The sequence below is a fragment of the Monodon monoceros genome, unplaced genomic scaffold (genome assembly GCF_005190385.1).
Source record: "Monodon monoceros isolate NGI ecotype Baffin Bay Population unplaced genomic scaffold, NGI_Narwhal_1 Super_Scaffold_16, whole genome shotgun sequence".
In the NCBI taxonomy this organism is placed as follows: Eukaryota; Metazoa; Chordata; class Mammalia; order Artiodactyla; family Monodontidae; genus Monodon; species Monodon monoceros.
This window is the reverse complement of record NW_021703772.1, coordinates 7,670,387-7,693,874: the sequence shown is the minus strand read 5'-3', so window position 1 is coordinate 7,693,874 and position 23,488 is coordinate 7,670,387. Positions and strand designations below refer to the sequence as shown.

At 60.2% G+C, this 23,488-nt stretch overlaps 1 protein-coding gene across 10 annotated transcripts in view; it reads left to right on the top strand.

The window, feature by feature from the left end:
- DIS3L2 (DIS3 like 3'-5' exoribonuclease 2) overlaps positions 1-22,365 on the top strand; it is a 373,313-nt gene extending 350,948 nt beyond the window's left edge. For 4 of the 10 annotated variants that reach the window (XM_029224419.1, XM_029224422.1, XM_029224420.1 and 1 more), the window contains exons 16-22: positions 15,608-15,791; positions 16,457-16,543; positions 19,041-19,188; positions 19,565-19,695; positions 19,864-19,968; positions 21,185-21,286; positions 21,603-22,346. In XM_029224419.1, coding sequence (XP_029080252.1) covers positions 15,608-15,791; positions 16,457-16,543; positions 19,041-19,188; positions 19,565-19,695; positions 19,864-19,968; positions 21,185-21,286; positions 21,603-21,764 — 919 coding nt within the window. In that variant the 3' untranslated portion in view covers positions 21,765-22,346. Of the gene's footprint in view, positions 1-11,934; positions 14,006-15,607; positions 15,792-16,456; positions 16,544-19,040; positions 19,189-19,564; positions 19,696-19,863; positions 19,969-21,184 lie in introns of those variants that run through there. The other 6 variants (XR_003793808.1, XR_003793807.1, XM_029224426.1 and 3 more) reach the window with 5 other exon arrangements.
- Positions 22,366-23,488: the final 1,123 nt, after the last annotated feature.

Here is a 23,488-nt window from a genome sequence, read left to right as displayed (position 1 = left end):
TAGGGAGGTTAGCCGTCCAGGTTACACAGGCCGTGTATGGTGGACCCCCCCCCCCACCTTCCCTCTTGACTTCAACAAGCAAGAGCACAAGAGGTTGCTGCTGCCCATCCACAGGGAGAAGCCTGCCCTCCTGTGCCCCTTCCCATCCAGGCCAGACCGGGTCTCCATAGAGGCCTGAGGCCAGCGCTGGTCCGAGCCCTGATAAAGCTGAGCTCATGTCGGGGAACCACAGGAATCTTCAGGAAGCCCTTATATATTCAGAGTTGCGTTACTTGCCAGATGGATCATTTCCCACTGCCAAACTTAGAGAGCGACCCCTCGGAAATTCCTCAGTGTGGAAGGAAGGGCCCTGAGGACGTCTGCCCACGTGCCTCGTGGGCAGGGAATGCATTTGCCTGTTGTTTCCTAGCCCAGATCTAGACACCTTTCCTCTGCTTTACTAGCAAACTGTTGGACACCTGCTAGTGCCAGCTACTGGGCAATGAGAAAGATCCTCCCCCCACGAAGCACACAGCCCACAGAGGAAGACAGGTGTGTAAGGTAACATTCACAGGCGGTGACGAAGGCCATGGTGGAGGTGTGCGCCCAGTCTCTGCATGCAGTTGGCAGCGGACACCGCCCTGAGCTGTGCTCTGCCTGTAAGGTGAAACCAGCAGCCAGGTCTTTGTGTTGTTGCAGAATGACCAGATGGCAGTAATTCTGCAACACCCAAATGTGACCTGTGAGGAACTGGGCTTGAACTTCACAAAGATTTGCTGGGAAATGGACTGGCATAGACACCTCTAGCCAGGGAGCACAGTCTCTCTCTCCACAGTGGCTATGGGAGGACGGCCACAGCCAGGTGACCACACAGGGCCCTGCAGGGCACTGGGCAGGGCCTCCTCCCAGGTGGGGACAGCTGGGCTGAGGCCTCTGCCAGGAAGAGCAGTTCTCACCCTGAGGGAAGCCTGGGTGGAACGGGCTGGTCCTCCCAGTCATGATGGCTGCCCAGGCCTGGCCTGAGCCACCTATGACGAAGCTCCCGGAGGCCATTGCTGACGCAGAAATCTGGTCAGCTTCCCAGGCGCCTAGAGAACTGTTTTAGAGCATCTCTAGGTCCTGGAAAAGCAGGGTTCCCTGTGCATCCCAGGCTGCCCTAAAAGATGGACTTGGCCTGCAGAGCGGCAGCTCAGGAAAGTAGAACCGTGGGCTCCATTCAGGTTTTGACATCCACTGGCCTTGCCGTCTGACTTAACCATCAACCCAGCCTAATCCAGGTTGTTCTGGCCTTGGATCTAAGGTGGAGTTGAGGGTGGCACCTGGAAAGGGCTGAAGTCTTCACACAGCCTGTATCTGAGAGCTTCCATCAGTCCAGAGATGCAGGGGTAGAGGTGGGGATGAAAACCAGCAGTCTCCTTGCTCGCCCCTGCCACCCCTCCCAGTGTGCTCGCCCCTGCCACCCCTCCCAGTGTGCTCGCCCCTGCAACCCCTCCCAGTGTGCTCGCCCTCTCACTGGAGGGAGAGCTGGTGCGCCCTGGAGGTTGGCTGTGTGTGTGTCTAGGCAGGGACATGACGATGCTGGGGAAGCCCAGAGGCTCTGGATGGGAACAAATCCATTTAAACCACTCTGAACCTGGTTCATAAAACTGTGGGTCAATATTTTAAGAGTCACATAACTAACGAAGAGCTCTGCCAGACTCAACATACCACATCCCAGTGGGTGATAAGACAAGTGTTAGTTCAATGGAAACAGCCCAGGAGAAGATTTTTTTTTTTTTTAATCTGCTACTTTTCATATTTAGAATGAGGTGGGCTGCTCTGGACAAGAGTATTCATTTATCAGGTGACCAACACATGAGCCCCAGCCATACTGTCACCCTGTGTTGGATCTAAGTGATAACTGTCTACAGGTAGGGAAGAATTTCGTTAGAGCAAATCAGCAGGTCCCATCAGGCTGGCAGAAGCTGACTTAGGCTCTGTCTCTTGAGTTCACATGCCTGCCTTCCAGCGGGGAACAGCTGAAGGGAAGCTGCGGGAACCCCACTCCTAGGCCCTTCTCCTGGGGGTCTCTGCTTCCACCCCCTCAGAACAGTCCTCCTTCCCTCTTTTCTGTGGAGCACCAAGCAAATCATGTCTCTGAAGTGCCTCGTTCATTCCCCAAACAGGCATTTGACATTGCAGCTCTTGGCCTGTCTAACCCAGGTTGAATAGCACCTACACGTGCCCCTGGCCCTGGGACACAGAGGTGGACAAGGCCTGGTCCCCAGACAGGGAAACTGGCCTCAAAGGAGACGGTCGCAATCCAACAATCAGTTCTGGGGCTAGAATCAGCCCAGAGGACCATGGGCCAAGAAGGGTGATGCCTGAACTGAGCCTTGAAAACTCAGCTGCGACTGAGTGGAGGCAGGCTAGGGGTGGCAGGTGGAGGGAGCAGCCTGGAAGCCCCAGGGGGGTCCTAGGAAGTGTGGGTGCACGTCACCCAAGAGGAAGCCCAAAGAGAGATGCCAGTTTCCTCATGGCTGCGGGGGGAGCTGGGCTGAGGCCAGCAGCAGGTCAGCGAGACGTGCAGGGGCCGAGGGAGCTGCAGCCTTTGATGCAAGAAGCCAACCCACCCTTAGCCCAGCCCCTCTGAGGGCCCTTTACACTGTCAGGAGCTGGGCAGTTCTAACAGTATGGAACTCACCAGGGGAAACAAAAAGGCCCAGAATTCTTTACCCAGCTCAGAGTTCAGTGAGAAAACACCCTCTTGGGGCAGACTAGAAAGTCTTGTGTGAGGCTTGCTGAGGTGTCTCAGCAGCTCCTAGGGCAGGCTTCCAGACCAAGATGTCTAAGGGTCGAGATGGCCATGGCCCCGAGGACGACTCTCCCCGCCCTTCTGACCCACTGAGTAGCGTTCGCCAGAAAGAGGTCCACAGATGAAAGAGGCAGAACCTTCAAGTCTTTAGCCGGCGACAGGAGAACTAGAGCAGTAAAAGCAAATGTGCTCAGCCCCTGTGCTCATCCCAGGGGCAACACCGAGACACAGAAGGAGGCCAGAGCCCCAAAGGCAGATGGGAGGAAGCGTTCACATGGGGAGCTGGCGGTGTAGGGGTAAGTTCTATTCCTGTCCTCTTGTCCGCCGAGCCGGAGACAGGCAGAGGTAAACCGAGGGCTAAAAATAAGACCTCCAGGGTTACAGGATGTCCCAGCCCGGCCAGGCCCGGAGGTGGGCTTGCGTGTTTGCAGGCCCAGTACGGCCAGCCTCAGACGTGGGGGCAGGGAGCCTTGGGGAAAGGCGCTGTCCCTCTGAGGTTGCTGGGCAGGTGGCAAGCTAGGTCGAGATGAGTGACCTCGGCTCCTCTGCTGCTGCAACCCTTGCTGAGGGCGGAGGTGCCCTTGACAGGAAGGAAGGGCGGTAGTGACACAGCAGATCACCACGGGTGCCCGTCCCCCAGGCGCCAGCGTGGCCTCAGGGCAGGCCCTGTGTTGACCCCCCGCTGTCAGCAGAGCCCTTGGTTGAGTGCTGCTAAGGAGACCCTGCTGTCCAATCCTTAGAAAGCTTAAGGCAGGTGGCACAGGATCACCTGAGGAAGAGCAGTGGATGGGGCCCCGGTGTCCTCGCTCTGTAAGCTTAGGGGAGTCACATGACCTCTCAGAGCCTCCCTTTGCTCGTATGAACAATGAGGGGTCTAAGACTTGTTGTGAGACTCAGAAGGGCCAACAGTGGCCAAGCACCTGGCATGGGCCCGCACAGAGACCCCCAAAGGCATCTGCTCACCCGGGCCAGACTCGGGCCAGCTCCCCACTCCACAGCGAGGTGGACAGGGGCTGCACCCCCAGGCCCATTTCCTCCTCTGTGCAATGGAGGCGGCAGGATCCTCTCTCTCTCCCTCTCCCGCAGTTGTAATGAGGGTCACATGGCTACCATACGTGCAAACAACGTAAAGCACCATAGAAATGTTAGGAATTGGTCTTGCATGAACCAAGCAAAACATTGCAGATAAAAAACATACTTAGGAGTGCCTACTGAATGCCAGATACTGTTCCAGGCCCTGGGAATCAAGGTAAATGGAGCTGGCTGAGCCAGCCAGAGCCAGGTTGGTGGGGGACAGGTGGGAATGGTGGCCCATAAAGAGTCGGGGGTGGGGCTGGAGGGCGGCCTGGGCCAGTAAAGGCATCACAGGTGCAGGTGAGTGGAGACCCAGGTGAGCAGAAGCCAGAACACGGCTGCAACGTGAGAGAGTAGGATTTGTGTCAGCTGGGAGCTGGGGGGCGTAATCAAGAAAGTATTTGACAGTGCAGTTCTTGGTCTCTGGGCCGAACAGAGCAGAGGGCTGCGGAGCATGGAGAGCCGGAAAACCCTCGCTGGGACCCGCAGCCCAGCCCCAGGGCCTCGAGCACTGAAGACTCGTCTTCATCCATGACCGGCAGGTCTGCCTTGGGTCCAGGGGGAGAAGGAAGGACTGACGTTTCCCAAAAGATTTTACAAGACATGTTGTCTTCAAGGAAGCCGATCCCACCCACGTGTGTGGCTAGAACTGTAGCCCACTCTTGGACCTTTTTCACAAAGCCAAAAAGGGCGTGTCAGGGTTACGAGGAGCCCCACGGGGGCTGTTGTAGCGACCGGAAACACTTGCCCAGTCTGCCCAGGCAGTTTCCTAAGGTGGTTTCACAGCCAGGTCCCCCTGCCAGTGTGCGTCCTGCCTGCGCCTTCCACTGGCCCACCTCTTCCCAGTGGCGTCAGCGCAGGTGCCCGCAGGAGGTCAGTGTGTCGGGGCTGGGGCCCCACCCCTCCTGCTCATTGCTGCAGCCTCCCCGGGGCCCCCCTAGTGCTGCAGGCCCCGATCGCACGTGTGCCCTGGACAGTCCCCCCACCCCCACCCCCAGTGGAACTCTGGGCCTCCCACAGAAATGCAGAATCCTGCAGGGCTTGCTGGAGGCGGAGTTGCTGTGCCGGGGCATGGTGGGGGGAGAACGTGGAAACGCAGATTCCCTCTTTACGGCAGAGGGGCCACTACTGACCTAAAGAACTCGGATTCCCATTCTACCCATTCCAGAAACCCCTTTTCTCCTGGACACATTACCCTTTCCTCCACTTGCACCAGGTAGGCCTGGCAGCCCCTCTCATCACAAGTTAGGGGTAGAGGACAGACTTCAGAGTCAGAAAGCCCAGTCTCCAGACCACGGCCCTGCCACACACTGGCTCTGTAATCTACATGGTCACCATCCTTGGCCTTTCAGACACTCGGTTTCCCTGTGGCAGATTAGGCCTGACACGCCCCTTGCCGTGCAAGGTTTTGTGAGGATTTGATGACATCACGTGCCCAGCCTGAGACCAGCAGTGGTTCCTATTTCCCTGCAGCCTTTAGTGGTCGTACAGCTGGGGTGGCGGCCCTGCCCAAGGAGAGCTGCTCCCCAGCGGCAGTGAGGCCAAGACTGTCTTGGAGGTGAGCAAAACATGCTCTAAGGTGCAAAAGAAGCAAAGGAGCTTGAGTTCCCAAGGACACGCGTCTCTCCTCTCTCATCTAGCTGCCTTTTGTAGTGTGTGTGTGTGTGTGTGTGTGTGTGAGAGAGAGAGAGAGAGGGATGGAGAGAGAGAGAGAGAACCTGTGCGTTCCACAACACCCTTATCTCTCGAATATTCTCGTACCTAAAGCCTAGTTTCTAAATCACAATTGATCTCTCACAACGTCAGTGATGACCCACCGTGCCGGCCCCCACTGCGCTTGCCCAGTCTGTCCATTATCCAGGGCTGCCGAACCGGCCCCCGCTTTGGGGCTGGGGCCTGAAAGGGACGCCAGCCAGGGAGTCCCCCTAGGGCAGATAAGCCACTGGGGGCACCACAGCGGCTCCCAGAGGTGGCGGGGCTTCTGCGCGTCTTGGCCGTACCTCCTCTGGTCAGCGGTTCTAATTCCAGTTGGACAGCAGCTAGAGGTGGAGAAGGGCATGTGTGTCAACACTGTGGTGGAGCTAGCAAGCCCTAATTACCCAGCTCTTCAAGGCCACACGGCACAAACTGTGACCTGGTTCTGCTTAGGGGGATTTTTCTGCCACGAGCGCAGGTCTGCCCGGTGCCTCAGGGAGCAGAGCCCTGAACCTTGGGAAGGGAGCGAGGCTTCTCTAGCTTCTTGATGCTGACAAAGGGCTTTCTGCCTGTCAGCCCGGCTCCCGGCAGTCCCCTCCCCCCTCCCTACCGCAGCTACTGGGCCTCCCTTTGGCAGGGCCCGAGGGCCGCTCTGAACTGGAGCCTCTGGAGATGTCCTTTGAGGTAGAAAAACAAGCGGCTGAAACGTGCCTCCTCGCTGCAGCTGCGCCCCGCCCGCTGAACCTATAGAAAGGCCCTGGAGTGGATTCAGCCTCCCAGAAGAGGAAACCTGGCTCCGGCTTCACCCACAGGTCCTGTTATGTCTGGCTCCAGAGGCCTTCTCCTCTGGGGTTTTCCACGCCTGTGAACTCGGCCCCATTCATTTCCCTGTGGTTTCATGGGAATGTCCAAAACGCTCAGCAGGTTGCAGTGAGCCCAGGAGGAGAGGGGTCAGCGCGAGGCCCGAGCGGCGGCCGGAGCACCCTCCACTCGGGCCTGCAGCGGGGTGCCCGCCGGCTGTGGATGGGCGCCCTTCCGTCAGTCTGCTGCATTTCCTTTGGTGCTCCCCCAACCTACCCATCCACCCGGGAGACTGCCTGCGGCTCCCTCCCTCCAGGCCGCCCCTTTCCGGGCTCCGGGCTACCAGCTCCACCCTGGCCTGGGAGAGAGCTGCACTGTGCTCCCTTCCCATCCCCAGCAGCTTCCACTTTAGCGCTCATCCGGCCGCTGACTTCCCATCTCACCGGCTCCTGGGCCCTTGCGTTTTCCACCACACTACACTCAATTAGGGGCTGTGGGGAGAGCAGCGGAGGGCCCCTTGAGGGTGGCCAGTGCCTCCGCTCCCGCCGGCTGCTCAGCTGCAGAGAAGGGGCCACGCCCAGGCGCACAGCCCTTGTGAGAGGCCTAGCGGCTGCCTTCACAGCCAATGCGAAGCCCAAGGGCTCCTGGCCCACAGTGAGGATGTGCCCAAGTGGGGAAAATTTAGTCTTCAGAAGAAATGAATTTGAAACTGGCTGGGAACAATTCTTGTCAAATTTCCAAGTTAGCAGTTTTCACCGAGAGCTAATTGAACAATCTCTGTAAGCGGCCTAATTCCATTTGCAGGAGGTTCCCGCAGAGTTGTGAGGAGCGCCCTGGTGGCTGAGGGCAGAAGAGGCTGTTCTAAGTCTCTCAGTTGGTTTTGACCTTTGAAAATGGATGCATTTTCAGGTTTGGGCAGCAGCCGTGCCACTCTGCCCGGCTCCCCAGTCACTTCCAAAGCCATGTTCTGAGTGTTCTGGGTATGGAAAGGCTGAGTGAGTTTCTCGTCTGGTTAGCCTGGTAAAATGGATCTGGAGACGGAACATCCTTGGAGGCTCAGCCAGCCTGGCCAGGCAGGGTTGAGAGTGTAGGTGCAGAGGAGTGGAGAGGCCGAGGGCCGGGGCCCTGCCCGTCGGCACCACGCTGGGCCGAGACCCCGCTGCCGGTGCCAGCCTCATCCGTCGTCTCTGGGAGTTCTGTGGGAGTGCAGCGCAGCCCGCTTGGCTTGGCCGGCCCAGCGCTGACCTCAGTCTGGACTGTGCCTGCCCCAACTGCGGGTCGGCCCACGGAGGCTGCCCTGTCCCTAGGCTGTATTCAAGGGGCCTCTCTTGACCTGACGGGCATGGGCCCTTCTCTTCTCTCCTGTGCCCAGTGGACTTGAGAAGACAGTTTTAGGGACAGGGCCTCGGGTGATGCTCCGCGGTTACCTGCGTGCTCGTCACACACGGTCTCCCCTGGGGTCCTTCTTCAGCAGAGGGAGGCCCAGACAAGCCTCCTCCTCTCCACCCAAACCTCTTGGGCCAGCCTCCCCTGCTGGGAGCTCACAGCTGCGAGGATACATAGCCTCTTCCCTGGGTAGCCACTTCCTGCCGGACGGTTGGTTGGTCTGGTACTGACCCCCAGGTTCTTTCCCATTAGCTCCTTTGCCTCTGAAAACATAGATCTTTTGGAAACTTAAAACAGCAATCAGAAAACAGTACAGAGGCCCTTCTCACCCTCTCTTCAAACTATTACTTCTTTCACCAACAAACGTATTGAGAGGAGTCCCCACTGGACCGCCTCCCTCACCCTTGAATCTTTGGTCTTCGGAACCAACTTCCCCACCCTCAGGGCTGCGGCCACAGGCTCCTCCTTGCTGAGTCCGGTGGCCTCTCCAAGGCCCCCCTCCTCAGCTCAGGGTCTGCACGGGGCACAGTTGCCCAGCTGGAGCTGGCTCCCTCTTAGGCCATGTGGGCTTCTGGGCCACCTCGTCACCCTCTGAGGTCCCTCCCCTCCGCTCCCAGAGCCTCACTTTGGCGTGCAGCTCCGAACTCGGGGCTGCCCTGGCCTTTCTTGCTGCCTCTGGCTGCGGCCTGCAAGCCCTCAGATTCGTCAGCTACCCCCCGACTGCGCCGGGCCTCTGGTCCCTGTGCCCCACTGCCACCGTGTGCTTCCCTTTCATGGCCGTCCTCATTCAGCAGCCTCCCCCAGCTCCCCCGCGCAGCCCACATCCTGGAGTCTGGCTCCCCAGGCCCCGGAGGCCCGTCCCGCCCTCACCTCGTAGCCCTCCTCCCTCTTCCCTTGATTCCTAATTTTCCGAATATGGCTGATGCATGTTTTTCCCTCGTCCACACCTTTGCTCTTTTATCCCTTTCATGTGAAGTGTTTCCCTCCTCTTGGCCGTCTCCTGAAATTGGTCTTAGATTTGTGGGTGTATCCCCCCCCCCCCACGAGGCTGGGGGCTCCTGGAGGGCAGGCCAAGGCTTCCTGGTGGCAGCAGGGCCCGGGACATGGCAGAGGCAGCAGGGTGTCGAGGTCACACAAACTGGTGGCGAACCCAGCTGCTGGTTACGAGGTGCGGGACTTGGGCCTGATCACCTTTCCTTTCTGCACCTTAAGCTTCCCCACACATTAGAAAGGGGTGGAAGCACCTCCCAGGCTGCAGGAGGATTTAATGGGCCACACCTAGGCTGTCGCCTGCCCTCTGTCGCAGGTGCTTGTCTCTTCCCTCTCTCCCTGCACCCACCCACAGCAGCAGCTCCGAAAAGCTTTCAGGCTGAGTAAGTGAACAAACAAACGAATGGCTGGAGGGGGGCTGGGTAAAATGACAAAGGCCACCAGCTTGCTGTGAGTGGGGACAGGTGCTCTGTAGACTCGGGGGATGGGCAAAGAACAGGGGAAGGCTGTAGCTTCTTTCTCAGTGCTTGGGAGTGATGTCAGCTTCTTAGGCAGAGCTTTATGTTTTCAACAACCTCTAGCAGCAAGTGTTAGGGGTCAGAAGTATATGCGTGAGGGCTGTGTGCCCGCGCAGAAAAGGGGCTTTGGGGCAGGGACCCAGCCCTTTCAACTTCTGAGTGTGCACCATCCTGGGAGTCCTTCATCGTGCACAGATTTTTTGAGCGTCTACACTGTGCCAGGCCTCACACTGGGCCCAGGGTAGGCGGCGCTGGGTGGGGAGGGGAGATACAGCCTACGATCAAAGGGGTGATCACAGCAGTGTGGGCTAAGTGCTGTGATGGGATAGGAACGGGATGCCCAGGAGGCACATAGGAGCCAGGTGGGCCCCTCATGCTGCCTCCCCAGAGGAAGGGACATCTGAGAAAAAGAGATGGGGGGAGAATGGTGTAGGATTCCAGGCTAAGGGAACAGCAGTGCAAATGGACAGAAGCAAGAGAGAGCCCCAAGAATTCAATATGGGGACTTCCCTGGTGGTCCAGTGGTTAAGAATCCGCCTTCCAATGCAGGGGACGAAGGTTTGATTCCTGGTCGGGGGACTAAGATCCCATATGCTGTGGGGCAACTAAACCTGCGCGCTCAGGAGCCCACACGCCACAACTAGAGAGAAGCCCGCAGGCTGCAATGAAAAAGATCCTGTGGGCTGCAGCTAAGGCCCGATGCAGCCAAATAAATAATAAATAAATAAATATTTTTTTAGAAGAATTCAATATGACTGGAGTGTGAGGGTTAGGGGGGCAGCGAGAAGGGAGAGGTGACCCGAGCACATGACAAGAGGTGGCCTGGAAAACCTCATTTTACCAGGAGGTGGAACTGTCCTGAGGACAGTGGTCGCCCCTGAAGGGCTTCAGGCAGGAGAGGGGCGTGACCATCCAGATTTGCCTTTGAGAGAGAAAGCATCTCTCTGGGTGTGAAGACTGAAACAGCAGGGAGTGGCTAGAAATAGGGACGCCAGTTGCTAAGACATGGAGGCCTGGACCGAGGTGGTGGCATTATGGCGGGAAGCGTCTAGGACCTTGCTGTATTCAGCCCAAACCCTAGGGTCGGGGCACCCAGGCCAGTCACTTGCGCAGCATGCGTAATAATAATGTAATATTTATTTAAGACCAGGCACTTGTCTATCGTACGCCCATTTTTTTCAGGTAAATAAATTGAGATTCAGAGAGGTTAAGAAATTTACCTGAAATCACACAGCTAACGAGTGGTAGAGCTGGGACTCAAGGCGAGCTGCTGAGCTGGTAACCACTAACCTCCTCCTCTCCAGTTGCCCGGGCTGTGCACTTGCATCAGGGAAGGAGGGGGGTCAGGACAGGTGAGGAGCATGCGCCTCACCATAGGACATGCCCAGCCGCCCAACCAGAGGGCCTCCTGTGGCCACAGACACACCCAGTTTCTTCATGGACAAGGGTGGGCAGCCTTCCTCCGAAGAGGCAGACATTTTAGCCCATTTCTCTTTTAGCCACTGCCTCACCACTGTCAGGTAGAGCGGCCTTTCCCAAACATCATCCTTTAAGATGTGACACAAACAGTTTCAACCATCAGTGAGCAGTAAGTGCCGCATCCCAGTAGCTCCTTCTCACCAAATCCTGATGCATGTTAGCATCTTAAAGGCAAAGGGATGTCCTATAATAAAAAAATCACATGAATTAAGGCCCTAGCATTTCATATATATCTATACTTTTTTGTTAAGTAAGTAACGTTAACACAGTCTGGCATATACCATTCTAGACAAGGCATCTCTGCCGCGTGAGGAGCGTGTGTACTTGTGTGTAGCTTGCCTGTGGTCTTTACCTGCCATCTGCCATAGCAGGTGAGGGACTCTGAGGCCTCTAGGCTTGCTCACCTCCTCCCTGGGATGAGAAGCCTTCCCTCCAGCACCTGGAGGCCCAGAGCACAGGTAGGTGGGGTGCTGCGGAGTTAGTGCTGCCGAGCTTGCATCCTGGCACGGCCCCCTGGCTAGACCTTCATCTGTCTGTCATAGCAGAGCCGGCCCAGCCCTCCAGGGTCATGGGGCCCCTGGTGGCACTGAGCTCCAGATGCTCAGCAGATGCCAGGCCTGAGACCAAGGCCCCGGCTCTGAGGATTTGGCTTGCGGTTCTGGAAGGTGATCCTGGCTGGTGGCCATTCCTGAGCCCTATTTAGAGCAGTTGTCAGGCAGTTGCTGAGATCCAGCGCCCGTCCCCCTCCCCTGCAGAGGGGAGTGAGCTCATGCCTGTGCCGCGCTGGGGCGGGGGCTGGGTTATGATCAAGGCAGGTACCCGGACCAGGGAGCAAGTCTGAGGCCAGGGCAGTGTGCAGGGCTCCATCCCGACTTGGGTTTCACACCCCAGTCAGTATGTGCAGTTTGCTCTCAGAGGACATCCTAACCACCCAGGACAGCTTGGAGCATCTCTGAGGGCCTGGGCATGCAGCTCTGCCCCTCAGAGGCAGGAGGAGATCAGGGTGAAGGGGTGCTTGCTGACCGGTCAGCTGTGGGAGCACCTCTTCTAATCAGCCTGCCTTCCCTCAGAGCGCTGTTCACTCTCCCTGACTGAGCAAAGCCTTCAGCCCCAGAGCTGGCTTTGGCCAAGGAAAAACACACTGAATGGGAGCCCAGAGACCCCTGGACCTTGGGCCGCAGGGCTGCAGTTTATAAAGTAAGGCTCTTTCCTGCCCAGAAGTTGCTGGGTTCTAAGCTGCGCCTGCCACGTCCCAGGTCCTGCGGCAGGAAGATGCTGGGCGCCCCCTGCTGGCCCGTCCGGGAACTGACCCGTGAGGAGGACCTGTGGAGCCCCGAAGGAGCGGGCCCCTGTGCAGGCCCAGATGAGAGCAGCGACACCCACCTACCCCCGCCCCAGTACTGGCCAGCCCGGCTCCCCTTCCGGATGCCCGGCCCCGTTTCTGACGGTGAATCCTGAACTCATTGCAATCTGGCTGCTGATCGCTTGCCTTTCCCTTGGCCTTCCTGTTGCCACGCTGCGTGGGGGGACCTGGGCCATCGTTGCTGCACCCTCCCAGGCACCCCAGGGCTGGATGGGCTCGGGCTCCAGGCGCTGCTCTGCTTTCTCCCGCCCACAGGCTTGCACTTCCTCCCCGCCCCGCCCCCCACCTGGGGGTGTAAGAAGGACTTTGCGGACAGGTTGTGGGGAGACGGTCCCTGCAGCTACCCTAGGACACTAATGAGCTGTGTGGCAGCACCGAGGGATCGGGCTTACTGCTGTGCCACCTCCCTGTTAGGTGACACTGACATTTTTCTGGGAGGCATGGGCTGTATCTCTGAACTGTCTTGGAGGGAGGCTGCCCTCTTAACTCCGGCCCCCTGTCCTGAGGGGCGGGCTGAGACACTCACGGATGTGGAGCCCCCAGAGGTACGAAGGGGCCTGTCCAAGGTCAGCCCCTGCGACCAAAGCTTCGCAAGACTTTCAAGGTAACAGGAGCACACTTGTTTTTCTCTCACCAGCCTCAGGTGACTCGTGGGACCGTACAGGGGGTCGCTGGAGAAGCAGCTTGACTGAGGACTGTTATCACTGCCTGGGGCTTCGGGTATCAGTTCCACCCTGCTGTGCCTTCCCTGTGTTTTCCGCCTTATATGAGATCTGAGGCGGGAGAGCCCCTGCAGGAAATAGGAGCTAGAACACAGCTCATTAGGCGGCTCCCTGAACATTCAGTTCCTTTGACCCAAGGGGTGGGGGTGAGGTTAGAGAGGGCGGGACACAGGCTGGAGCCCCCGCCCCTCCAGCCCTGCGCTGCTGCTTGCCCTGCCCTAGCCTGAGCTCACATAACCCTCCTATGGGGCCATGCTGTCCCCTGCTGGCCACGCTTGCAAAACGCAGCCCAGGGTCAGCCCCAAGGTTACAGGTGCTCCCTCCTTGCCCAAGCCTGAAGCTGAACTAGACCGCAGGGCTCCAAGGAGCAGCCTGTGTGCCCCCGGCCCACAGTGATACTGGGACTGCATGGGGAGACAAGTCTGGAACTGCCCGGCACAGTCACGTGTGCTGAGTAGGCAACAAATGAATGGCTGAATTGTGCATCTGAAGCGTTTACGTGATGATGTTCTGCAGGGTCTGACCAACAGCAGGCAGACATCAAGTCAGACATCAATCTAGCAGGACTTGAGACTCCTCTCGAGTTGACAAGATCTAAATATGAAAACCAAATGTGAAGAGTCAAATGGTGCTAGACTGTGACACAGGTGGCCCTAGACAGGCTGACCCTTGTTGCCAGGTAACTAATCAGGCAGTAAGTGCCCAGGAGGGATGGAGATGCCCTTCAGGGAAGACATGGAAAGGTCAAAGGAGGGTGACAAATGGCAGGGATGGAAATCACAGGGCACCACGCGGCTTGCAGGATCTTAGCTCCCCAAGGACCAGGGATTGAACCGAAGCCATCGGCAGTGAAAGTGCGGAGTCCTAACCACTGGACCGCCAGGGAATTCCCAGCACCTCCCGTGTCTTGAGGCTGACGTCATGCCAGGCACAGGGTCTGCCCTTGAAACATGTTTTTCTCCTGTTGGTTTGCACAGCCACTCTGCAAAGCACGTGCTATTATTATCCCTGTTCCACGTTCAAGAAAATAGAACAGAAAAGGTCGGTGACTTGTGCAGGGTCCTACAGCAAGAACATGCTGGGGCTAGGATGTAGGCCTCGCTCAGGAGGTTTGGTGGTCGGGTTCCAGCGCATGAACTCGAGGGGTTTAGCAGGAAGTGATATGCTCAAGGACAGGCTTTGGGGTGGGAGGCAGGATGGCCGCTTAAAAGACTGTTGCTGCAACCCAGTGGGGAATGAAGAAACTCATTCTACACACAGGCCTCCTGCATGGCGGAAGGGCCACTGAGACCTGACCCTTGCAGTCCTTCACCCAAGCCCTTCCCCATGGTGGGTGGTAGGCTGGGGCTCGGCCCACCACGGTGCCCACACAGGAGGAGCTAGGAGTGCAGGCCATGGGTGGGCCTCCTCCCGAGGTCCAGGCCAGGTCCTGGTGGTGCCTGCCGTGGGGCATTCCACAGCCCTTCTTCTTCACAAGGTGGGCTTTGCAGGGAGACAGACGTGCTCTGGGCGACAGCCCGGCAGACCAGAGCCACCCCTCAGCGTAGAGGCCTAGCCTGGGGAAGGCGGGGCTCTGCCCACTCACGCTCTTGTCCCCCCACTGGCTGTTTCTTCCCAAGAGCTTGGGGAGGGGACGAGGCTAACCCCAAGCACTGCCCACACCTCCAGAAGGGGACGTTCATTTCGGGCCCCCAGCTGCTGCCAGGCCTGCCAGAGCTTCCTCCCTGACCTCTCCTGCCTCTGTGGGAGAAACATGGGCTTGACCTACAACCTAGAGCTTCAGGTTCAAGGCTGGGAAGAGGCTCCCCTAAGCTGGGCAAGGCCCCAAGAGTCTCCCCAAGGGAGGAGGCTTTCCCCACGTAGGGCACCAGCCCACACCCACGCCCCTTCCTGGAGGCTTCAGCTCTCGTACACGTGCCTGATCCACTTGTCCTCTGCGGGCGCCCTGGGCGGGACAGCAGCACGTGGGCTTCCTGCCCCAGATCGCGGGGCTGAGGGTGGTGCTGAGCTCAGCGCGGTGATGCGGCGTCCCCCTCTGCCTGACTCCTGCGCTTTGGCACACTTCTGCCCTCCCCCGTCAGTCCCTGCTGCTCCCTGTGACTCTTGGCCTGCTTTGGAGCCACATCCATTCACACTCGTGGACCCTAATCACGCTCGGGCGATGCAGGCCTGGAGCGTTGACTCCTAGAAGGATGGCTCTGTGGTTTGAACACCTCAGCAACGCCTTTGTCTTGTCCCAAAACGCACGGCTTTCCTCTTGCCCTCTGTGACTCTCCTGTTCATCCTCAGAGACACTCATCTTTCCGGGGGGAAAAGAAGCCACGTACTCCTGGGGACGGGGGGCTCTGGGTCTGCGCGCCTGCCTCTACACAGCCCCATGCAGAGTCCTCTGACTCCTCATGGCCTGACCGGGCATAGTGTTTCCTTACAGCTGGACGTGCCCCCCAGTGTTCTGGGAAGCTTAGTCATTCAGCAGAGATCTTTACTGAGCACCTTCTCTGGGTCAGGTGAGGTCCCAAGCACCAGGGCTACAGGGGGGAATAAGACAGGCACCATCCCTGCTGTCCAGGATCCCCATCTAGTAGGAGACCCAGCACACGAACTTACACATCAGCAGGGAAGAGTACAGACTGGTTAGGGCCGTGAGGGGCATGAGCCGAGGAATGAGGGGGAAGCAACTTGCAGGAGCAAAGTAGATTGGATGCCGGGGGGGGGGGGGCAGCTTGAAGCTGACACAAGGGTGCAAGAGAGCCAGCTTAGCAGAGAAGCAGGAAAGAACGACCCCCGCGGTCCCTCCCCACTGCAGGCTCGTGGAAGAGTTCATGCTCTTGGCCAACATGGCTGTGGCCCGCAAGATCCACTGCACCTTCCCCGAGCGAGCCCTGCTACGGCGGCACCCCCCACCCCAGACCAAGATGCTCAACGACCTGGTGGAATTCTGTGACCAGATGGGGCTGCCCATGGACTTCAGCTCTGCAGGAGCCCTCAATGTGAGTGCTGGGAGCACAGGGGCCGGGGAGGCCCTGCTTAGGGAAGGAGGAAGAAGGCCTCTGCATCCCACCAGGGTCCGTTACCCTTTAGCCAGACCCCACCCCCACCCCAAGGGAGAGGGGAGGGCCTGGGGACAAAGCCTGCAGCTCACAGGGCCTGGGAGGGAGCCCGGGAGACCGAGGGAGTCCCCTCAGGGCTCAGCTGTGGGCAGGGGTCCTGTGGCCAGGGATGGGCCGGACTCGGACCCAGAGGCTTCCGTAGGGGCTGGGATTATTGGAAGCCAGAGGCTGTTTTTCACGGGAAGGGGTATCAGATGCTCCCCACCTGGAACTGAGCAGCATGGGGCTCAGGAATCCATGGCCTCGGCTCGCACTGCACAGGAGGGAGACTGTCCCCATCTGTGCTCCAGGCCTGGGGTAAACCAGCCCACCCAGGCCAGCCAGCTGGACATGGAAGGACTGACCTCAAGCCAGGACCCTCGAGGCAGACCCAGTGTGGGACACAGTCTGGGGGCTGCCGGCCCCCCTGCACCCCACCCATGGCCATCTGAACAGGGCTGGGCCCCTCGGCTGACCTTTCCTCCCCAGGGCCAGATGATCAGTGGGTGATGGGGCCCCAGAGCCTCTCCCCAAGCCTGACTGCGTATCACATGGGTTCCTTCCAGAAAAGTCTGATGGAGACATTTGGAGATGACAAGTACTCACTGGCCCGGAAGGAGGTGCTCACCAACATGTGCTCCCGGCCCATGCAGGTAAGGAAGGGCCAGTCCTCCATCCTCCGCCTTCACCTTGGAGCACCCATGCCTCCGCGGGCTCGGAGAACCTTAGGGGAGGTTTGGGGAGGGTGCCCCCCGGCAACACCCAGCACAGGAAGTCCCTGGGCTCCTGAGCTTGGCCTGCTGCCTCCTGCCCAGACTTGCCTGTGGGCTCAGTTAGAGGAGACATTTCAAGCCCCGCTGCCCTGCTGCCCTGCTGCCCCCCTGCATGGCCTCTGGGGCTCTGCTTCCTGGCAGCAGGCGGGGAGCCACGCCAGGGCACGTCCCAAGACTCCAGGGCCCGGACCCCACACACCAGACCAGCTCGGGCAAGGGAATGGGGCCTGGTCAGCAACTCATGGTCAGATGGGAACCCTGGAGGGGAGAGAGAACGTTGGTCTCCCGCAGTAGCCTGCACAGGGGCCGGTCCTTAGCCCCCACTGTGGCTTGTGGGTCCCGGGCAGAGAAATCTCCCTGTCGCAACCGGTTGGGAGAGGGGGAAGTGAGGCCGTGAGGCTGTGTCTGCAGCTAGAGGACAGGCCGGCCACCTGGGAGGCAGACGGTGGGCTTGCTCCTGGCAGCCAGTCGCAGCTCTCCAAGGCCGATGCTCCAGCTGAGCATCTTGGGAAGGAGCCGCCGCCGTGGACTGTCAGGTCAGCGGGAGCTGTGGGTGCTAATGGGTCCAGCAGTGGGCCGCAGCCCGGCCTGGGAGCAGTGATAGACCGTCGTTCAGGGGCTCGGTCACTGGGCAGATTCAGTCTGTTTCCCAAGAACCAGATCGTCTCAGCTGGTTGCAACCGACTTGTTTTCTGAGACCTCACAGCTCTGCCAGGAATGGGACCGTCAGGTCCGTCTGGGTCTGGCGGCCGTTACCCTGCCCCCAGTCACCGATGTCTGTCCCGCACCAAGCACTGTAAAGCACCCGCCATGGAGAGGGGGGCGTGTGTCTCTGGCCACTGGGCTTGACACCACATACAGGCCCGATGAAGCTGCCGTTCCCTGCCCTCCTCAGCCCAGCTCATCTGGGGAACTGGGCCACTTCTGAGAACAAGGTCCAAACATGGCTCACAGTGGAGGCTGCTCCCTCCCCCAGTGACTTACCCGAGATGTAACCCAGGGCCTAGCGGGAGCTGGAAGGGAAGCAGAGTTGGGTAGCCGAGCAGGGCACCGCCAGCTGCGTCCTGGATTCCAAGGCCGTCATGCACAGAGTAACCGGAGCCGGCTGTCCATTTGTGCGAACACACGGGAGGGTGTGAGGGTGAGCAAGCGGCAAGGGAGGGAGCGAGCGAACACACGAGGGTGTGACTTTGGCCCTGGCAGAGGAACCCGGTCACTTGCTCCCAGGCAGCCGCGGGTCCTGGATCCCCAGCCCTGAGAACTCGGGGAGCGCAGGGCAAGCGGCTTCAGGGCCCGTGGCCAAGGCTCTCAGCACAGCTGCACCGTGCGGGCCAGGCTGTTTGCTGGGCCCCTAGAGAAGCTCAGCGTCTCTCCTTGGGCCACATTCCTAACTCCTGCCCTGCAGGAGGGCCTTTTGAACTCAGAGCTCTGGGTCTCGGTCTCAGGACAGGTTGTCAGGGGCAAGAAGGGCTGAGACTGGGAGACTGGCCAACCACTGCCTCCCTTGGCTGGTGAGAGGTGGAGTATTGGGGGCACAGAGGTGCTGGGGTGCAGGCGTGGCCTTCAGCAGGGCAGGGATGAGGACTAGAGGGCAGAAGGTCGGCTAAGACCAAAGACTGGACCAGGGCCAGAGAGGAAGAGCCAGGCGCCCGTTTTGCTCTGGGTGGAGGGCATCCTGGGCCTTCTCTCCTACCTCCCGCTCTGGCCACATGGTGGTGTTGGGCTTTGTGTCCTGGCGAAGTCCTGCAGCCCCCGGTCTGGCAGGCCCACGGGCTTTCTCTCCTGCTCCCCATTTCAGTGTAGCTCCCCCAGCCCTGTCCTGGGGAGGGGGCCAGCCAGAAACGATCCCTCCTCCTGATTCCTGGCAGTAACAGCCCTTAAGACTCAGCAGTGACCGGCTGTGGAGGAGGATGAGTTCCAGCCCCTCCCCGCTGTCCTCTGACTTCAGCACAGGGTCTCCCCTCCCCTCCCCTCCCCGAGGGCTTTGGTGGCAGGTCCCCCAGGGCTCTGAGGGAGGAGTCCCTTCAGCATCTTAAGGGTTCCCAGCAAGAAACACACAGCCTCTCCCCCCAGCCCACCCCACTTCCGGTCATTGGCAGAGGGGCTCTGGGCAAGACCTACCCTTGCCTTCAGCAGGAGAGGGGCAAGGGCACCCACGGCTCCGCCCAGTCTCATGGCAGCCCCAGGGGTCCCCTCACACAGAACAGCTCCTGACATCCTCGGGCCTGCCCGGCTTTGCTCAGCTGCCCGCAGCTTGGCAGGTGGGTCCACGCCCCCAAGACCGCCCCTCGTGAGGCTCTGAGTCTCCCCGGCTCGTGGAGCACACCCAGCCCGCACCCAGCCTGGCCAGGCTCTGAGGTCCGCCCCACCTCCCCAGATGGCCTTGTACTTCTGCTCGGGGGTGCTGCAGGACCAGGCGCAGTTCCGCCACTACGCCCTCAATGTGCCGCTCTACACGCACTTCACCTCGCCCATCCGCCGCTTCGCGGACGTCTTGGTGCATCGCCTCCTGGCCGCCACGCTGGGTAAGGGGTGCAGCACAGGGGGCGGTGCCAGCCTGTGCCCCGCTAAGGGCTACTCCCCCCACCCAGAGTGGGTGCCCAGCGGCCAGAGGCCACACTGCCGTGACTGTGAAGGCCCCAAGGGGTGGGCAGCCCAAGCAGTAGGGGAGCCTGTGCCAGAACCTCCCCTGTGAGCGTGTGCTAGGGGCTCGAGGGCCCTCACCGTGGCAAGCCCCCCTTTCTCGGCCCTCCCACGCTGGGCATCAGGGAGGCCTCAGCTCTGCGCAGGGCTCCCAGGCCCCATCTGACCCGGGCCAGGGGCACCATGCTGCCCAGAACCCCACCAAGGACGGCACACACACAGCACCCGCCAGTGGGCCCCCGACCACTCTCTGCCCAGGCTACGGGGAGCTTCCAGATGTGGAGCCCGATGCCCTGCAGAAGCAGGCTGACCACTGCAATGACCGCCGCATGGCATCCAAGCGTGTGCAGGAGCTCAGCACCAGCCTCTTCTTTGCCATCCTGGTCAAGGTGAGGCCACCAGCCTGTCATCCCTCCCCTTCCCTCCACCCCACCTTCCCGCCAGGGCGCCTGCTCACAGGGAGGGCTCCAGGAGTCCGGGGCCTTTGGCAGCTGGGGTGGGCCCTGGGGGGAAACTGCATCCCCTGGCCGAGCCTTGGCTGGAGCCCTGCCCTGCAGGAGAGCGGCCCACTGGAGTCGGAAGCCATGGTGATGGGCGTCCTGAGCCAAGCCTTCGACGTGCTGGTGCTACGCTACGGGGTACAGAAGCGCATCTACTGTAATGTGAGTACCGGGGGCTGCCAGGGCCAAGGTTAGGGGTGTTCTGGGCAGGCAGAGGGAGCACCGAGCCGCGTCCACTTAGCACATTCCCTTCCCACCTGCCTGTCCCTGTTCCCACTGCTGGGTCTCCTCCCTGTTTCCCCAGCATCTGGGGAAACAGCCCTTGGTAGACACACGAGCAGTGACACTGCGCCCCTCGCTCAGCTGTGGGTTGTACTGGCACCAAGTTCACCCGATGGGTCCTGCCGAGACAGCCAGCCACGCCTGCCTGGGATCAGGGATCCAGGCCGAGGGTCAGGCTTGGGCCTCTTTCCCAAGGACTTGAGCAACCAGAGATCAGGTCCATCCATAACCAGTATAGGAAGCAGGGTAGGCAGGCTTTGGGAGATTTTTTAAAGGAACATAGGGGAAGGAAAGACCAGAGAGAATGGTCCGTGGCCACTCTGGAAGTTGTGTCCCCTGAAAAGCAGGAAGAGGCTAGCCCTTGCCCTGGTCCTGCCCTGGGGGGTGCTTCATTCGAGGTTCTTTCCAAGGGTACTTGGTGCCAGTCTAATGCCACCTGAGGGACCTGTTCCAGCTGACCTTGTGGTTAGTGAGTCACCACCTGGCCCCCGACCTTGGCTTTGAATTTCCCAACACCCAGAGGACCTTGGGGAGTGCAGAACGCGGCACGTAGTGGTATGAATGAAATGGATTAAAGCAGGAGAGACAGAATGGAGTCAGCAGGAATCAAGCCGGGCTCTCGTCCTGAAGCTCACTGAACAGCATGGAGTTCAGGTCTAGATCGCCTCTGCTCACAACGCAGCCCTCAGTCTGTGCTAACAGACCCAGGGCCGGTAGGGGCGGCAGCCCTCCAGCCTCAGGTGCCCGGTCCACCTCGACCCTACAGGCATGGTCCCTGATGGGGCAGGACAGACCCACCACCTGCCCCGAATAACACGTGGAGCCACCGGTGCCCCCCGGCCCCCGCCCCTCAGTGAAGGTGGCCTCTCAAGGCCGCCCAGAAGCTGGCCAGAGGCAAGAGGCGAGGGTGCGGGCCACCCCCCGTCAAAGGTCAAGCAGCCACTGTCAGGCAGCAGGGCAGGGAGCTCCCTTGAGGCCAGTCAGAGGTGGGCCAAGGCGAGGGACTGCTTCCAAGCACTGGGGGCCTTGCAGGGTCAGAGATTAAGAGGCGGCGCCTAGAGCCCGGGTCCTGAGATGCAGGTGTGTGCACCCCCAGGCGCTGCCACTGCAGTCATACCGTTTCCAGAAGGTGGGCAAGAAGCCGGAGCTCACGCTTGTCTGGGAGCCTGAGGACGCGGAGCAGGGGCCGGCGCAGCAGGTCAGACCCGGGGGTGGGGCAGCTTTTCCGGAGCGCCACTGGGTCCCCGTCCACCCCACTCTTGGCGAGCCCCCTCCTGCCTCCTGGGCGCACTCCCCGGGCCTCCCCTCCTGGGCTCCCCCTACCCCCGGCTCCCGGCTCTACCCAGCAAGGCCAGCAGCGGCTCCCCGTCACCACTCCTTGGGCCTAGCCTCCTGGCAGCACCTTCCTTCCCCGGAATCACCCACCCTGGGGAGAGGCAGCGGCCTCTGCCCACCTCCCTAAAGCAGGGCCCCTAACTTCGGGTGTCCTTTTGAGAATCTGATGAACCCTATAGATCTCCGACCCAAGGAAACAGCTTTTTACCTACGACATGCCTCAAAGAGCAGACCCGGACCCCAGTGGTTTCTCTCTGGCACTGAGCGGCCCCAGCAGGCATTGCCCACAGCAGCGCGTGGCTCCTCTGCTTCGCACCGGGACCCCACGGCCTCAGCCCTGAACAAGCTCCGCTTACAGATGAGCCAGTGGAGGCCTAGGGAGGCAGAGCGAGGGGCCCCGGGGCCCGGCTGGGTGGACAGCCCCCCGGGCCGCCCCCTCACCGGCACCCGCGTTCCCTGCTGGGCTCTGCTCTGCCTCAGGTCGTCAGCATCTTCAGCCTGGTGGAGGTGGTGCTGCGGGCAGAGGCCACGGCCCTCAAGTACAACGCCATCCTGAAGCGACCCGGCACCGAGGGCCTCCTAGACTGGCAGGACGAGCAGGGCGGCCAGGACCTCGCGGAGGAACAGGACTGAAGCCGCCAGCCGGCCCACCCCTCCCCCACTCCCATTAGGAATAGAAACTTCGGGCACCAACGGGGATTCTTAATTTGGTTTTTAACAACTCAGGGTTTTGTTTTTATTTTGTCATTCTGTTTCATTTTTGCAGCTTGCTTTTCAAACTGGAGGGGGAGGGTGGGGCTGGCCGGTGCTCAGCAGCACAGAGCTAGACCTGGTCCTCCTGGGAGGCCAGCGCCCCTTCTGCCAGGTTACCCACTGCCCTCCCGTGCCCGGAAAACCAGGGGTTTTCAGTAAATCAGAGTCATGGAATAAAATCAAGTGTGAGTGCTGCCTGGTGTGTGGGGCACCGGGGTGGCCAGGGTAGTGGGGTGCCCCTTGGACCCAGGACGGGGGACCTGGCCCGGGCTCCACCCGTCACAGCTGAGCTGGGGTTGCCACCCTTGGGAGCCTTCCCGGCAGTTCCAGGATGATTCACAGAGCTGGCCGCGTGGCAGATTGATGCCAGCGCCTCATTCTGGCTGATTAGAAATGGAATTAGTATGCAAGACGGCAGGCTCACCCGTCACCGCGCCGCATGGAGCTGTGTCCATCCCCACCCCAGCACTTCCTCTCTGCCGGCTGCCGCCCTCTGTGGCCCCAGGACGGGGGCTTGGGCCCTGTGCCGCCCACCCCCACTTCCAAGGCTGGAGCTCTGGGTGGCCCTGTCCACCTTCCTTAGGGGGGGCCAGCACCCCAGCATCTCCTGTCCCGATCCTGTGCCCTGGCAGCAGCAAGGGAACCTGGGGGCAGAGCGAGGCCTGGCCCTGCCCGAGGGGAGGGGCCCCCAGACCGGCCTTCCTGACCAGAGAGGGGCAGGTGTGCTCCTGGTGGCCCTGGCCTGGCCCAGTCGACTGCCTGCTATCTGCCTGAGCACCAAGTGATCCTTGGGGACCCAGGGGCAGAGGTGGGAGGCCACCACACTCGGCTCTCTCCCCGGCTGGTTTGACCTAAGCCTGTGCTTCTAGTTTCCCCAGCAGACTAGAGAAACACAGGTTGGCTTCCCCAGGAGCCGCCAGAAACTAGGGTTAAAACCCCATGGGGACCAAGGTCCCAGTTCCACCAGGCTGATTCCTGGGGTGTTGGTATTAACAAGCTCACTTGATCTGATTTCAGTGAGTTTTCTTCAAAGGAAACTTCAATGGAGCACCTTGTAGGAGGGCTTCGCCACGGCTGGAGTGGTGACGGGGCCTGGCTGCCTTGGTCTCGGCCACCGGCCGGCCGTGGCTCACATACCCCCAGCGCTGGGCCGGGTGCCAGAGGGGGACAAAAGAGACATCACTGTGCCCGCCCTGAATTCCCTTCTCTCCTCCTCCAGCACCTTGACCAGCCTTCGGTCTGTCCATCCTGCCACCCCCAAGACATCCCAGAGACCACCGTTCCCTCTCTGCTCCTGCCCCAGAGCCTTCTA